The sequence below is a fragment of the Agelaius phoeniceus genome, chromosome 3, assembly GCF_051311805.1.
Source record: "Agelaius phoeniceus isolate bAgePho1 chromosome 3, bAgePho1.hap1, whole genome shotgun sequence".
In the NCBI taxonomy this organism is placed as follows: Eukaryota; Metazoa; Chordata; class Aves; order Passeriformes; family Icteridae; genus Agelaius; species Agelaius phoeniceus.
In genome coordinates this window covers 9400811-9415884 of record NC_135267.1, presented here as the reverse complement: position 1 = coordinate 9415884, position 15074 = coordinate 9400811, and the positions used below count along the sequence as shown (strand labels likewise).

Below are 15074 nucleotides of genomic sequence, written 5' to 3'. Positions count from 1 at the left end.
CTGTTTCTATATTGCTTCTTAGGATTTGATCAAAGCACTGGGATAACCTTGAATTTACTTTCTTGAGCTAAAATTTGAATTGTTTTACTTTTTATTAATTATATTTCCCCCTGTGTATATTTGAGGGCTAACTGTGCACACACACACACAGATATACTGAAAACATGTAAATTGACAAAAGTTATTCTTGCAAAGATCAATTCCTAACCAAAGAAATGTCCATATTTGGAAGTATGTTGATGACAGTGAAAAAATGCTTTTGATTAAATTTAAAGCCATGTACATTTCTCCTTCTCCCTGCTCACCACCACCCCCACTCCCTGCCTACTCTCCTCCACCAATTTATCCTCCTAAGATTAACATGTTTAAATTTCACTGAAAATGAAAGCTCAAGGAAACTTGTCCAGTTTATTTCATTATTTCATGTTTGTTTAGTTTCTGGTAAGTTCAAGAACTAGCAATTAATATTAATATCTAGAAATTGAAAATTTCTAGTTATTAATTACTGTAGTATTTTAGCCTACCTCATAGTAGGTACAGTTCTGTAACTGGACTAACACTTCCTGAAAGTCTGGTCTTCTTCCTCTGAGAATCAGATTACTCCCACCACAAGGGCAGCCACGTTGCTTGCTCACAGACATAGGCCCCCAGACAAGCAGAACACATTTCCTAGCATAAATAGCACTGAAAAATTACCATGTTCTCATCTGGGGAGATGGTCCGACAGTCGAAATAACAATTGCAGTGTATTACAGAATTTATACAATGGTGACTTTTTCAGGACCTGTTTGCCTTGGATGTGGAACCCTATCGGTACAGTGGTGTTAACATGACTGGATTCAGAATCCTAAACACAGAAAACACCCAGGTGTCATCTATCATTGAGAAGTGGTCTATGGAGCGCTTGCAAGCACCACCGAAGCCTGATTCAGGTTTGCTGGATGGATTTATGACGGTATGAATACCAGTATTTGGTTCCTTTTATAATATGTTTGTGAAGCTAAAAAAAAATATAACTCCTTTTTGTTAAAAATGTTTAGAGGTATGTAACCAAATATTACTGTAAACATAAGTCCAAGAGTAACTGTCATGTTTCTGTTAATGTTTTGCAGATGGAAAACATGATTATATTAACTTTTTTTTCAAAATTACATGTACTGTATTTTTTTCAAATTATAATGCCATATTCTAAATATCAGATTCACCTAATTTCCTTAATTTGCTGGTGAAATGTTTTTATGGGATAAAAATCAAGCTAATGAAAATTGTCTCTTTCTCTACATTTCGTGCCTTATTCATTTAAGATTCAATCATTAATAATGTGTACTTTCTAATGTTTACATGAATCAGGTTTTAAAATATTTTATTAATATTATGAACAGGACCTCATTACTATCTTTTGTCCTTTCTGTTCTTTCAGATTCATCTGATAATTAATCTGGTTTTTTGTTTTCATTTTTTTCCTTCCATTTTGTCACTAGTCTTTGGCCTCCCTTCAGTTCATAAAAATCTCAGCTATATTCCTGCAAACAAACTTTCATTGCTAGGTTTTGGTGAGTTTCTGCTCGTTAGTTGGAATTCAATCTGGAATTGTAATATCAGGAAGGAAATTATTTTAAAAGATATTCTACATTAGGTCAGCTTTAGTCTTCAAATTTGTTGAAAGATTTTCCGCTTTGGCCCCTTAGCAATTTAGGGTTGGGTTTTGTTTGACTTTGTTTTTTATTTGTTGGTAATTTTTTTTGTTGCTGTTGTTAGGTGGTTTTTTTGTTTGGTTTTTTTTAGGCTTTTCAATTTGAAAAATAGAAAATTTTATTTCTTGAAGACAGGTATTTTAGTGATATATAAGATGCCTAGATTGTGTTAATTATTCCACATAAGACATTTAATCAACATTTTTTTTCTACTGATAAGATTTAATGATCTTATAGATATTAGGTACTAAATTGCAATCAATATTTTATTAAGTTAGTTTAATTTTTTTCTAGAAAATCACCCTTTTTAGGGAAAAATACTTTTTTAAAGTACTTGCTGTATATAATGTTTTGAACATGATAATTTGAAACATTTTAAATTTAATTTGTTTACTAATTTCCTTGCACTTTACAGACTGCATCACATGGTAGTTTAAAATTATTTTGTTCATTTCTGTAAATAATTTCAAAAAAGCAAATTAACCCCCAAAATCTGAAAATTGTGTGAAGCCCACATCTGGTTTATATATAGCTGCTACTTATTACTGTAAGTCATTCTTTCATGCTTCCTTGTTTGCATTAATACTCTCAATTCTTTTTTTTACCTTTTTGAATTTAAAATTTGCATAATTTCTTCTCATTCATTGTAGTTGTATATTTTATGTACTGATCAAAGATGTAACTGATCTCAGACCTTTGGATATTTACAAAGATCAGCAGTGATAGTTATTTTATGAGAACATATGGCCATGGTGAAAAATAATGGAATAATAAATATTGGAATAGAGTTCTGTGGGCCAGTTGAAAGTTTTTCATCTCCTGTGGTGCTGTAAAGAAGGTGCTCTTCTCAGAAAACCTTCTGATGTGCAGCAGAACCCTATAATTGCTATTATACGACTCTGTAAGAATAATATTTTACATCATTACTTTGCCTCAGGATAGAAAAGTACAAAAAAGTGCATGAAAAGCATAGTGGCTTCTCTTCTGGACCTGTAAGAGCCCTCTATGCTCCAAGTGGAACCAAGTGTTGATACAGACTGTGATGAATATTTTATGGTCATTCTTTTTGTGGATTAAGCATTTAAATGTGCTTTGATTACCTGGGTTTTAAGTACCTGAGAGATGCAGATAGTATTCAAATTTTATTTAAAGGGCTAATAATCTTGGCAAACATTATGAGTTTACAGATTTTTTTTTGTTCTGGTCCTTAGATACAAAAAATCATCCAGAGCGTGTCCATTTGGGCGGTGTGAAGGAAAGTCAAATCATGATGTCATTGCACAATGTTCTTTCTGTGCCCAGAATAAAACATTTTATCGACTTATTATCAGGGAAGTTGTAAAATCAGTTGAGTGTGTAAAATTTGACTTTCATGTCACTGTTCATGTGTATTTAAAGTCAAAAATAGACTTGGAAATCAAAGATTCTTCACAGATAAAGGTGCTGTGGAGTACTCTAACTGATCTGGGCTGGGCTGGACTGGAAATGTGTTTAATTTTCACTGGTTGATAATGGCTACAGCTTAATCAGAAAAAATTAGCAAGAAGACTGCTTAATGAGAGCGCATTCAGCTTGAACCACACAGCTAAATGCCATTTAATCAGGTTTAAAACACCTAAAACTTGTTCCAAATAAAATTCTGAAGTTTGTATAAAGCATTTAGAGACTTTAGTGAAGACTAGCTCTTTTCTGGTGCTGTAAAAGCAGGCAGTTATGAATTGCAAAGTTTTTAAGCTCAGTGGTGTTTGTGTAAGGTACTTCTATGTCAGATTTTTTCACCATGTTGACTTCGCCCTTATGACAGTTAGAACTATCAATGTAATTCTGACATTGCTTTTCCTTATTTATGATTCATAGAGTTCCCAGTATTAATTGTTGTTTCAAAGTCTTTTCTCCAGGCTTGTATAATTGTCTAACTAGTATATAATTTTTCTCCTAATTCATTTACCTTTTAGCATCCTAATGGAATAAAAATTGGTATAAAATTTCCTGAATCCTATTGAGTTCAGTTATGATAGTTTTTTCTTTGTTTCTAAGCTGTTCCTCAGCATAGCTCTGAAAAAGGTGATGGTTTAGCACACCTGAGGGGAAAAAGGATCAAAATCAAATTTTCAATCACATTTCACTCTCAGGATTTCTTAAGAATTTCTTTGCATTCACTTTGGAAAAATAAAATTAAACTATTCAATCAATGCTACCATATTGAAAAATTCTAGTAATAAATGTTTACTTATTGGTACATCAAAGAAAATAAATGCATTCTATGATTTAGGAGAGTAACTACAGTACAATTGGCTTTGTTTTTCCATGGCTCCACAAAACCTGTAGAAATGTTGAAAATTGCTTGCCATATTGTTTCAGACTATTCACACTTTGCACAGTCTTCTTGAGATAAAAGTGCTTGTGTAAATGTTTATAAAAATTATTTCTTTAAAGGGCTAAACTAATTTATATTAAAGAAAAATGTGAATGTACTTTTAATATGATACATAGAAGTCCTGTGGAAGACTCACGGGTCTACTCTGATTGAAGACATTTCTCTATCATCATTCACATACTTATAGACTTAATTTGTGCATTTGATGGCTCTTTCATATTTCTTAATGTCTGAGGATAATCAAAATGATACTTTTCCTCATAATGTAGAAATAATAATCAAAATGTGTTGCTATTCAAGTGTATCTGTATCCTTTTATCTGTCACACACTTGTGCATGTATGCATGTGCAGACATGGTATAGCTTATAAAGCTACTTAAATAGTTGTATTTATTTCTTAAATTAGTAATCTCCTTTTTATTTTAAGTCTTTTATTTTAAGTATTCTTAGCAGTCTTGTATTTACTTTGACCATTTTTTTTTTGTATCATCATACTCTTACTAACAGGAATAAAGAAAAATAGTGCCTATAAAAGTAAACATCAAATGAAACTGGTACATGCCATGGCTGTTATTTCTTATAATAAAATTACAGGAATTTATACAGTAACAATTTTGCCAGAGGTAATAAACCATACCTTTAGAAAATTGCAGGAGAAATGAAGAGTCAAAGGTCAAACTGCAATACCTTATCTTTATTTCTAGTGGAATTAACTGTATCTAACTTTTCAGTATCTATTTATCTGTTTCTTCTTGTTTCTTCTTGTTACTTGAGTGGAAAAAGCCAAAGGAAAGAAAAAATGCATTTTTGTCCATTTTAAATCCAAATCTGTTTTTTTTTTTTCAGACTAGGAAAACTTTTAAATTAGTTCTCACTTGATCTTACACTTCCTGACTTGATTCAGCAATACATGTAAGCAAGTTTTTTAAAATTTGACTTACATATTTCCAAGTAAAATCCAGAATGGCTACTCTGCCAAATTGAAATGGGCAAACATCAATTCATTCACTCATTTCCCTGTTTCTCACCACATATTCTTTCTTTTTAGCAGTTCAAAAAGCACTTTTAGAAGGTTAGACTCTGGACAGGGTGGGTTGTTAGCATTTGAACCTTGTGTTATCCCAGTATTAAGCAACTTCTAACTAGATTGAAGCTGTTTAAACAATTCTCTGATATATTATATACTCATTACTGTTATTTTCCACCAATTTCATAATGAATTCTGAAATTTGAAAGTGATTGGTACTTAGCAACCACTGAAATGGAATGACTTGGCATTAATAAAACCAGATTATATTTCAACCAGATTATGATTTCTTCTGGAAAAATGAACTTACAAGTTAATAAAAACCCCAAATATACCATAATGAAATAAAAATATTTAATTAGTGTAACTTCAGCTGTTTTTTTTTCCTTACAAAGTTTAGATTTGTAGGGGTTCATCCTTATTTAAGCCTGGAGTAAAAAATCAATTTTGAACTTTCCTGCAAAATGTAAAAATGATACTTAATTATTATGACAATATTTTTATTAAGTTCTAACAATATTGGCCTCTGTACTGTATAAGTAGAAAAATATTCTGGAAAACAGATGGGCAACATAATATTTTAAAGAAACTTTAGTATTCTTCACTTACTGAGTCTGTACAAGCATTACACAGAAAGAAGAAAAAACGCATAAAACCCTGAGCATAAATACACTTCCACAGTTATATATGACAACCATGATTCACGCCAAGCAAAATAGAGCATAAATAAAGTGTTATGAGTTCAGAATTCTTTTACTCCTCAACTATTAATCTTCACAGTTTTCTGTGCCTCAAGTCAGAATTTAGCATGCATAATTAAGATGACCTAACAAGCCCTGCTGCTTAATTAACATAAAGTTTTCCTTACTAATTGCTTTTGCCTATTATCCAATTCAGCTCTCAGCTTTCTTCTTATCTAGAAAAGATTGTTCTTTTTTTTCTATTTTTTAATGCCCACTTTAGTAGCTATATATGGGAGGTGCACAGAAGCACTGTGGTACTTCTTGAATGCAAGAGCCAAGGTCAATATTTAAGTGTTTACCCCAGAAAAATCACAGTTTGCAGCGGATGCATTTTGTGTACTGACTGGTGGAATGGAGCATTATTTAGTTGAGCATTTTCTCTTTTCATTCCTAATTATTTTTGCCTTTTTTTCTTTTCTTGGTTATCTTCTCAGTAAATGAAAATGATTGTTGAAAAACACCCCTGAAATTTAGAATGATATTAAATACTGTTGGCAAAATGCTAGAGATTTTTTGCATATGGAGAATGGATTTATGGTTCATTTCTGTGTATAGGATTTTCATTTGGTTCAAAAAAGGGAGATGAAATTTTATTCATAAAGTTTTGAAATTTTTAAAGCTGGTGTATAGACTTCCTCAGATAAGGAAAATAGATTCAGTTTTCTTTAAGTATGTAACTGCAAAGAAAATGCAAAGATAATGAGGAGAGATTCTAATACCTTCATAAATTGTCCTTAATTGAAGGAATGTACAAATGCATTTACTCACAGAGCTGCCTAGGAAATTCATTTTGAAACTAGCCATTTTAACAGATACAGTAAAAATCAGTTACAATTCCTTTGGTATTTGAGAATGGAAATGAAAGAGAGAATAATGTTGGATTTGTAAATGTGTAGCTATTTTTCCTTAATTAGGTCTCCATATTTGCACACCTTAAGACTTGGGGGATGCATTTATACAATATATTCTTTGTTTATTCTCTTTTTCCCCTGATTGCAAGAAAGATTCCAGTAAGCAACCTCTCTATGTCTAAACCTTATGACTGTTTTGTAAAATCTAATTTATCTGAATGTTCTCTTTCTTAGCTCTATGGGTATGTTAGTTTAATATTCTCAGAAATTTTTTTGAATCCAAGGTCAAGCCAAAGAATTGCTAAAAAGTGGTCAAACACTGAGTATAGATGGACAATAATGATATAATGTGCTCAAAAAACCTAAAACCTTGTGAGGCATTGGACCAATGCACGAAGACCATGCTAAATGGCCATCTGTAACCAGGTGAAAGAGCACATTAATCAACAGATTTCTCTGGCTTATTTTTGGTTAAACTAGCTTGGTTAAACTACTAATGTTGGAAAGGGTACTTTTTTGTATTATAAACTTTGAAAGGATTAGGAGAGTTATGACACTGAAACCAGGACTCCTGAAGTTGAAAGAATTGTCTGTAACATAAACATCCAAAATTTACAAAAAGGGATTCAATTCTTCTATCATGATATAACCAAGGCTTAATGATGTTTTTCATGAAAGAAATAAATAACTCCCGTGTCAGATAATTGGACTTAAATAATACTGAGGGCACTGTTATACTGCACTGAAAACTATGTGTAAATTTCCCAGATTCTTTGCTCTACATAAAAACAAGCAAACAACGACAAAAAACTCCAAGGAAAAACCTAATCCAACCATCCAAAGAAAAATTAATCCTACCCCCTCACATCACAGTAATTTTTATCTAGCTGCTGCTAATCCATTTTAATCAAGATTTGAGGAAACAGCATGAGCCAAGGAAAAGCATGAATTAAAAAAAAATGAAGTTGTGATAAGTGTAGGTATTACAATTAAACCAAAATAGAGTTAAAATGGTGCTCTTAATTATTGACTCAAGAAATCAGGGAGATACAAAACTGGAAATATACTTTATTATTATTATTATTATTATTATTATTATTATTATTATTATTATTATTATTATTATTATTATTTCAATTTATTTCAATTTATTTCAATATATTTAACCTAATATTTTTTTACATTAATTTCATAGTTTCTGATCTGTGGTCTCCAAAATCCATTTTTTTTGCATGCCTCATAAAGGAAGAAAAAAAAATTATGGTGAAGTTCAGGGTTTTCTCTCTGGAGCTTGTCTGACTTCATTTATCCTTGATGTCAGTATTTTCAGTGACAGTACAAACTGTCAAATATCTTGATACAAATTAGTAATTTAGTTTTCCTAATAGTAAAAGGATATTTGTGAAACTTCATTCTCTTATCTGCACATGACAATATGGAAATAACAGTTGTATTTGGAATAGCTACTTAAATAATAATTTAGTAACTGCTATCAGGCACTGTGACTGGACAGGAGGATTTGATGAGAAGAAGATGCTATTAAGGCTCCTGAGGGTGAGAAGATCAATAAAAATAAAAAGAAATACTGGTTACAGAAATACAGTCTTGGATTCTGATTTAGAGCTTCAAAGAGGATGTCTTCTTATGTAGACAGCTTTGTAATTATCCCTTTAGCTAAAAGAATTTTCTGGATTTGCTGATGAGATGTGTTTAGTAACAGTGTAGCAGCAAATGTGTACTTCAAAGGAAATACTAAACAATTACTCATTACTGCATTACAAGCTAAGAATCTCCCCTAGGCACAGTTAATTTTGTGAGTTTAAGGACTATGCAGGATTTCATGCTGTAAGATGTTTTAGAAATGATTTGTCAGCTATTTTGGGAATTAATTGCATTATTAAATATTTGAGTACTGTATACAGTAACTTTTAGAATTTTAAGAGACAGGATAGATCAGAAACCTATCATCCTATCCCAAAGGAAAGCTATATACAAGTGCTGTACAGCATTTAGTAGAAATTGCAGTTTCTCTTCCATGGAAGATTTCATTGAATTCTTCCAGATGTCTTTTGAGGATGCATGTATATATTTATAAATATACTAAGATTACCATTGATTTACATCATGCTTTCATGTTAGCAATCTGCATGCTGCTACGTCTTTACGAAGCAATAGAGGGAATTCAGTGTAACAGCAAGTAGGGAAATGGCAGAGCTTGTGCAACCTGCAGGATCTCCTACACAGTGCAGAAGAGCAGCTGAAGCATAGGTTGCTTTTTGAGATAAGAACCTGAGTGCACACGTCTGCACTGCATTAAATTTAGTCTGAGGACTGCAATTAAGAAACTGTAATCGTCAAAGACTATGTTTCTAAAGAAGAGTAATGAAGCTGGTGAAGGGTCTGGAGCACAAGTTTCATGAGGAGTGTATGAGGGAGCTGGAGTTGTTTAGCCTGGAGGGAAAGAGGCTCAGGGGAGGCCTTATTGCTCTCTACAACTGCCTGAAAGGAGGTTGTAGACAGGTGGGTGTTGGCCTCTTCTGCCAAGTAACAAGCAACAGAACAAGAGGAAATGGCTTTAAGTCATCCCAGGGGAGGTTGAGATTGTGTATAAGGAAAAATTTCTTCCCAGAAAGAGTAATCAAGCAATGGAACAACTTGCCTAGAGAAGTGGTGGAGACACCATCCTTGGAAGCATTTAAAGTCTAGTAAATATGGCACTTAGGGACATGGTTTAGTGGTGAAAGTGGCAGTGCTGGATTATTAATTGGCTGATATTAAAAGTCTTTTCCAATTTAAGCAATTCCATGATAATATGAAGACATTTTTCTTAGTATATGCATTCTGAAATTAATTTCAATTGTTTATGTATATGCCATGTTATTGTAAATTTTCAAGAAAAGTGAACCAAAAGAAATATTTCTTTCATTCTCCTTCTTTGCTCTAGTTTTTAGAACTTGTCTTGAGGGGTAGAAAAAACTAGAACTGATAATCAGTGGACTTACCTGCAGGAATTAATAACTCTAAGACTCATTATGGCTACCATTGTAGGATGACAGTGTGGGCATGCTAGGTTAAGCAGCAATGTAAATAATATGATTTGTGGAGAAATGGGGCCATCAATTTAGCCTGTACTGTGTGCTTATCAGCTTCACAATGGCACTGCCTGTTAGGACTGGCAATGTACTACACTTAATAGTGACACTTAGAAGAATGTTCTGGGTAAATTCTTGCCCTTTGGAAATCAGCCTATGGGTAATTTGGCTAACCTTTAGTTTGCTACATGCATTCCAGGCTCAGATAGGGTAAGCAGATGAAGAGCTACCACTTTTAAATTTTTATTTAATTTTAAACTGAAGTATCAAACACTACATACTGCAATGGAGCAGAAAAGGGTGAAAATCATATGTAAATATTTGTCTCTGAATATTCAGGTGGTTGTTTTGGATATTGTTTGGTAGGCTGGAACAGTCTTCATTCATTATATGCTTCTGATATATTAAAACCAAGGATATGCTCTTTGTGTCTCTTACCAATTAATACTTGTTAATTACTGGACTAGTTGACAGAGCTGGTAGAAATAAGCAAGCTTCTGGGGATACCACATCCTCTGCTGAAGACCTGTAAGTGTATCTGCTTGAATTTTTGCCTTTTTCTTTTTTTTTTTTCCCATTTCCAGATATTTATATATTTATCTCTGATAAGGGATATTACTTTCCCTAATTTTTGCTTATCTCAAGTCACAACACACTTTCTGCATTTTAGGGGGTTCGTATAGTACATATTGACTTCATGGGGACTTTATTATAAAGACCAGATATGTAGTTATTTCTTAAATTAATTTTCCTAAGGGATAATGTTATTTCCTGTCCGGAACATCATGGACTTCATTTTAGAGCTTTAGAGATTCACAGGGTATTCTTCTTGGCCTCCACCCTTCAGACCCTTCAGAAGATCAAAAGTCTCCTAAAAGTCCAAATTCATGTCTGCCCACCTTTAGTGAATGTTTTGTCTCTTCATATTTCAAATTATGCCATATGCTTGACATAGTCAAGCCTTAAGTAGAATTGTAGCAGCAAATGTACTTTCCACTTAAGGAGTCTAGAGGGAATACAAGCGCCACAAGCACACATACAGAGCTGTTAAACAGCGCCTAGGAAAATTCAAGCATCCACCCAAATCTCCATGAGAATACCTTTATGTCAGGCTGGAAACAAAATTAACATGCTTTCATTTATATATTTCCTCTGTGAACATGAGGCCTCTACTCTCCCAAGTCACATTGAGCTTAGGAGATAGGTGAGAAACATGTACTGGATGCACTAAAGAGAATTAAGTGTCATGATGTTGTGAAACAGAGATTTCAGATTTAATACTCCCACTTGCTAAGGCCTGAGTATATGCATAGTATTTTAATACTAGTGATAATGCTGTAACCTAATTCAGATGACGAGAATCTCTGCAATTTCCTGGAAATAAACACTAAAATTTCAGAATTTCCTTATTTTGATCCTGTAGTATAATTTGTTCAAGCCTTGTGGTGAAATGCTACTGGGAAAGCATTATTTTGTAAAGTATATTCTGTGCATGAGGTTTCTATATCTATTGCTTATAAAGTTTCATTTTATCTGTTTGTCATATGTAACAATAGATGTGTTAATGATTCTGTCTGTTTATTGAGCTGTTGATTGAGGCCTCAGTTCAACAAACTCTTCACTGTTTTTTTGCTGAAAAAGAAATGTAAAGCTTGCCAAGTAGTTCTGCTGAAGTTAAGTGGACTACTTTGACACTTAATGTGAAGTATATAATTAGTTTAAAAGGGACTTAAAAGGTCACTCATAAAAAATGTTTTATGTAAGTTACTTTGTCATACCTCTTCACTTTTGTATTTTGAGGAAAGAATGAGAGAGAATTTCAAGGTATTTCTGATGGCAAGGGACAATTTTTTTCAGTGTTTTCATGATAGCAGACATAGTTCAGAAAACACAATTTTTCAAATTATGGATGCCTGATGACATGATTGTTCTCAGTGTTGTCTACATAAAAGAAACAGCATGAGACTTTAGATAGCTTTAGACTATTTTGGATTTCTTCACCTTCTGTTTGCTTAAAATTCAGGATGGTTATTCTGATGTAGTTCCAAAGTGTGAGTAAGATTGTGAGTAGAATCCAAATAAAAGTAACTCTGTATTTAAAAGAATAATCTTTGCAAGATTACTGAAAATAAGCATTGGTTTTTGCTTGTTAATCTTCAAATGATAATTTTAAAAAAAACCATATTTTTTTGTTACAGTGCTCATTATTTCTGTTATAGTCCTTTGGGCCCTTCACACAGTGGGATTCATCTTACCATGGGTGCTGGAACGAGGTCTTCCTGAGTGGACAGTTTTGCAGTAGTGTTCATCTAGAATTGAAGTCAGGGAACATCAGCTTTGCAGCTGGAGGATTGCTGGCTAGTTATTTAATGTAGTTGATAGACTAATTTAGAAGGTGATGTCCACAATATTTCCTGACTGGTCTATTCTGAACTCATCTGAGAAAATTGGAAACATATGGACATCTTTTGGCCAAATGAATTTTGCAGAATCACATAACAGCCCAGGTTTGAAGGGATCTTGAAATATGTTGTCTAACTTTTCATGGGAAAGGGAGCTAAGATACACTCTGTCCAATTGTGTCTTGAAAATCTTCAGTGGTGAGAACTTCATCATATCCCTGGGGAGGTTATTCCTTTGATTGTTCTTGCTGTAAACAAATTCTTTCTCAACATTAAGCTTCTTCCACTGATCTTCTACCCATTGTCCTTTGTCCTCCTCATGTAGGTCTTTGCCAAGAAAGTCTCTGTCCTCTTTGTAGCTGCCCCTTTAGTACTGAAACAATGTTATGAGATCCCTCCTTAGCCTTCCCTTCTCCAGGGAGAAAAGCCCTAACTCCTTCAGTCTTCCCTCAGAGTGCAGGTTTCCTCTATCAGTCCTCTGATCATTTCTGTGGTGATCCTTTGGACTCTATCCATTGTGCTTAGTCTTTTTTAAATTTTTAATTATGGGGATCGTAACTGGACAGGGTACTTCAGATGCAGCCTGACAGATGTTGAGTAGAGCGGGATGATCACATCTCTATCTCTGTTGGCAATGATCCTGTGAATGCAGCCCAGGATCCAGTTTTCCTCCGCTACTGCAACACCTTGTGGCTGGCTCATCTTCAGCTATTTGTCCACAAGGACCTCCAAGTCCCTTTCAGCAAGGCTGCTCCCATTCATGAAGATTCTAATCAGTAGTGGTTTCTTTGATTATGTCATCTTTGCACTATTTCTTAAATTGCATGGTAAATTGAGTTGGGCAAATTTGTTTTCAACATCTAGTTGAATAGAGAAACTTAAATACTGACATACCACTTTCTGTTCAAAGCTCACCGTCATTCATGTAAAGTCCTCAGCCTCAGGTTTGTTATATGATCACGAATTTCAAAACTAAAGTCAATATTTATGTAAGGAGACATTTCTGTCTTGGGTGAAAGATTTATAGCAACATCTGGGAGCAATTAGAAAAGCTTCACTTTCTTTGGAACGGTTAGGTCGTCATATCATTGTCTAAAGCAAAGATGTGCTTAATGATTTTGATTAGCCTAGATTTCCCACAGTTTGGAAATTAACTAGGAAAATAATATTACAAGCTTATTTTTAAAAATTAAATATTCTTCTTTTAATGTTTGTAGAAGTAGGATTCTCTGCCTTAATTTGCTAGGTTTAGTCTTAATGTAATATTCTAGATGAAAGAAATGAAATTTATCTTAGGTTGCATCAGAGAGTGTTGTCTCTGTGTTTATTTTAGCAATGAACATGCTTAGATTTTTTTGACTTTACTGTTGCACATTTGGCCTATTCATTTACTAAATACGTGTCTTAAATAAAGATTGTTTAGAGACAGACACCAGCAATGTTAGAAAATTGCTTTGAAACAATTTAAATGTGAAGATCTTGAAAGATGTTCTCTTTAGATGAAAAGTAAGTCGTAAGGGCTCAAGTGCAGCTGTGTTATATAAAGCAAACTTTTATTTGATTTATAAATTGGAAAAAAAGGGGCTTTACAGGTAGCTTTACAAAGCTGAACATAAAGCACGAGTTAAGAAAAAATACTTTATTTAGCTAGGAAAAAAATGTATTAGTATTTATAAGTACAATTTTAAATTAATGTAAAAAAGTAAATTATGAATACAATTTGTCTGGAGAAAGAGGAAAATGTGAGAACTGCATTATTTTCTGCACCCACATAAAGTAGTGCGTGTGTTCATTTAAAAAAATCAGCTATGTTAGGTTAAAAATGGAATTATTTGTTAATTATAAAGAAATTACTCTGAACTCGATAAAATCAGATTTTCATTTAGGGCTCATTCCTAAAAATAAAAAACTCAACAAAACTCAAATGGGATACACTTGGAAATATACAATTGAGAGATTAATATAGTTAAACTGTAAAGTGTGGAATGCCATAATAAAGTGTATGCATACCGAAGTTTAGTTTGGACATTAAAAAAATCAGGAAAAAACACATTGGTAGAAAATCAGTGAGTTTTATATACATATATATATGTATGTGCGTGTGTTGGTTTTTCTTTATCTTTTGGATACAAGCACATGTTCCTTTTACATTTGGTCCTAGAATAGTTGTTAAGCATTGGAACAGGCTTCAGAGGAAAGTGGTTGAATCACTATACCTGGAGGTATTTAAAAATGTAAATCTGGTGTTAAGGGACATAGTTTAGTGACTGGACTTGGTGCTAAAGATCTTTTCTGAGTTAAATGGTTGTATGTTCTACATTGAGTTTTTTCAATGCTGTTGGATAGAATCTGAGTGTCAGGGACCTGTATTGATTTTCAAGTAAGATCAAGGGAGAAAATCCATCAGTAGAGCAGTGGGAGATAAAGTACCACCAGGAGAGGCTCTTCACTATCTGAACACTAGGTATCATATTGGTTAGAGAAAAATATTGAAGGTCTTTTTCTGGGAATATAAATTAGCAGTAAGCAAGATTTTCAGAACCGAGGGGCTGGAGCAGTTGTGCAATGAGGAGAGGTTGAGGGAACAAGTATGTGGAAAGGAAGGCCTCTTAAAGACCTAATAGCATCCCCCTAACATCTGTGGGGAGATTATCAAGAAGAAGAGACAAGATATTTCCAGCAGTGCATAGCATAAGCATGGGAGCAAAGGCATAAACTGAAAGGAGAGAGATTTTGACTGGATTTAAGGAAAAATGTTTTCACTGTAAGAAAAGTAAAGCAGTGGAAAGGATTGCTCAGAGAGGTTGTTGTAGTCTCCATCCATGCAGGTTTTCAAAACCTGATAAAGTTCTGAACAAGGTGTCTACTGAAAACAATGTAAAAGGTGC

The 15074-nt window shown here is 33.4% G+C and overlaps 1 protein-coding gene across 6 annotated transcripts in view; it reads left to right on the top strand.

The window, feature by feature from the left end:
* GRIK2 (glutamate ionotropic receptor kainate type subunit 2) overlaps positions 1-15074 on the top strand; it is a 359071-nt gene that overhangs the window by 144641 nt on the left and 199356 nt on the right. For all 6 annotated transcript variants that reach the window (XM_077176547.1, XM_077176545.1, XM_077176546.1 and 3 more), the window contains one exon: positions 782-955. In XM_077176547.1, coding sequence (XP_077032662.1) covers positions 782-955 — 174 coding nt within the window. The remainder of the gene's footprint in view (positions 1-781; positions 956-15074) is intronic.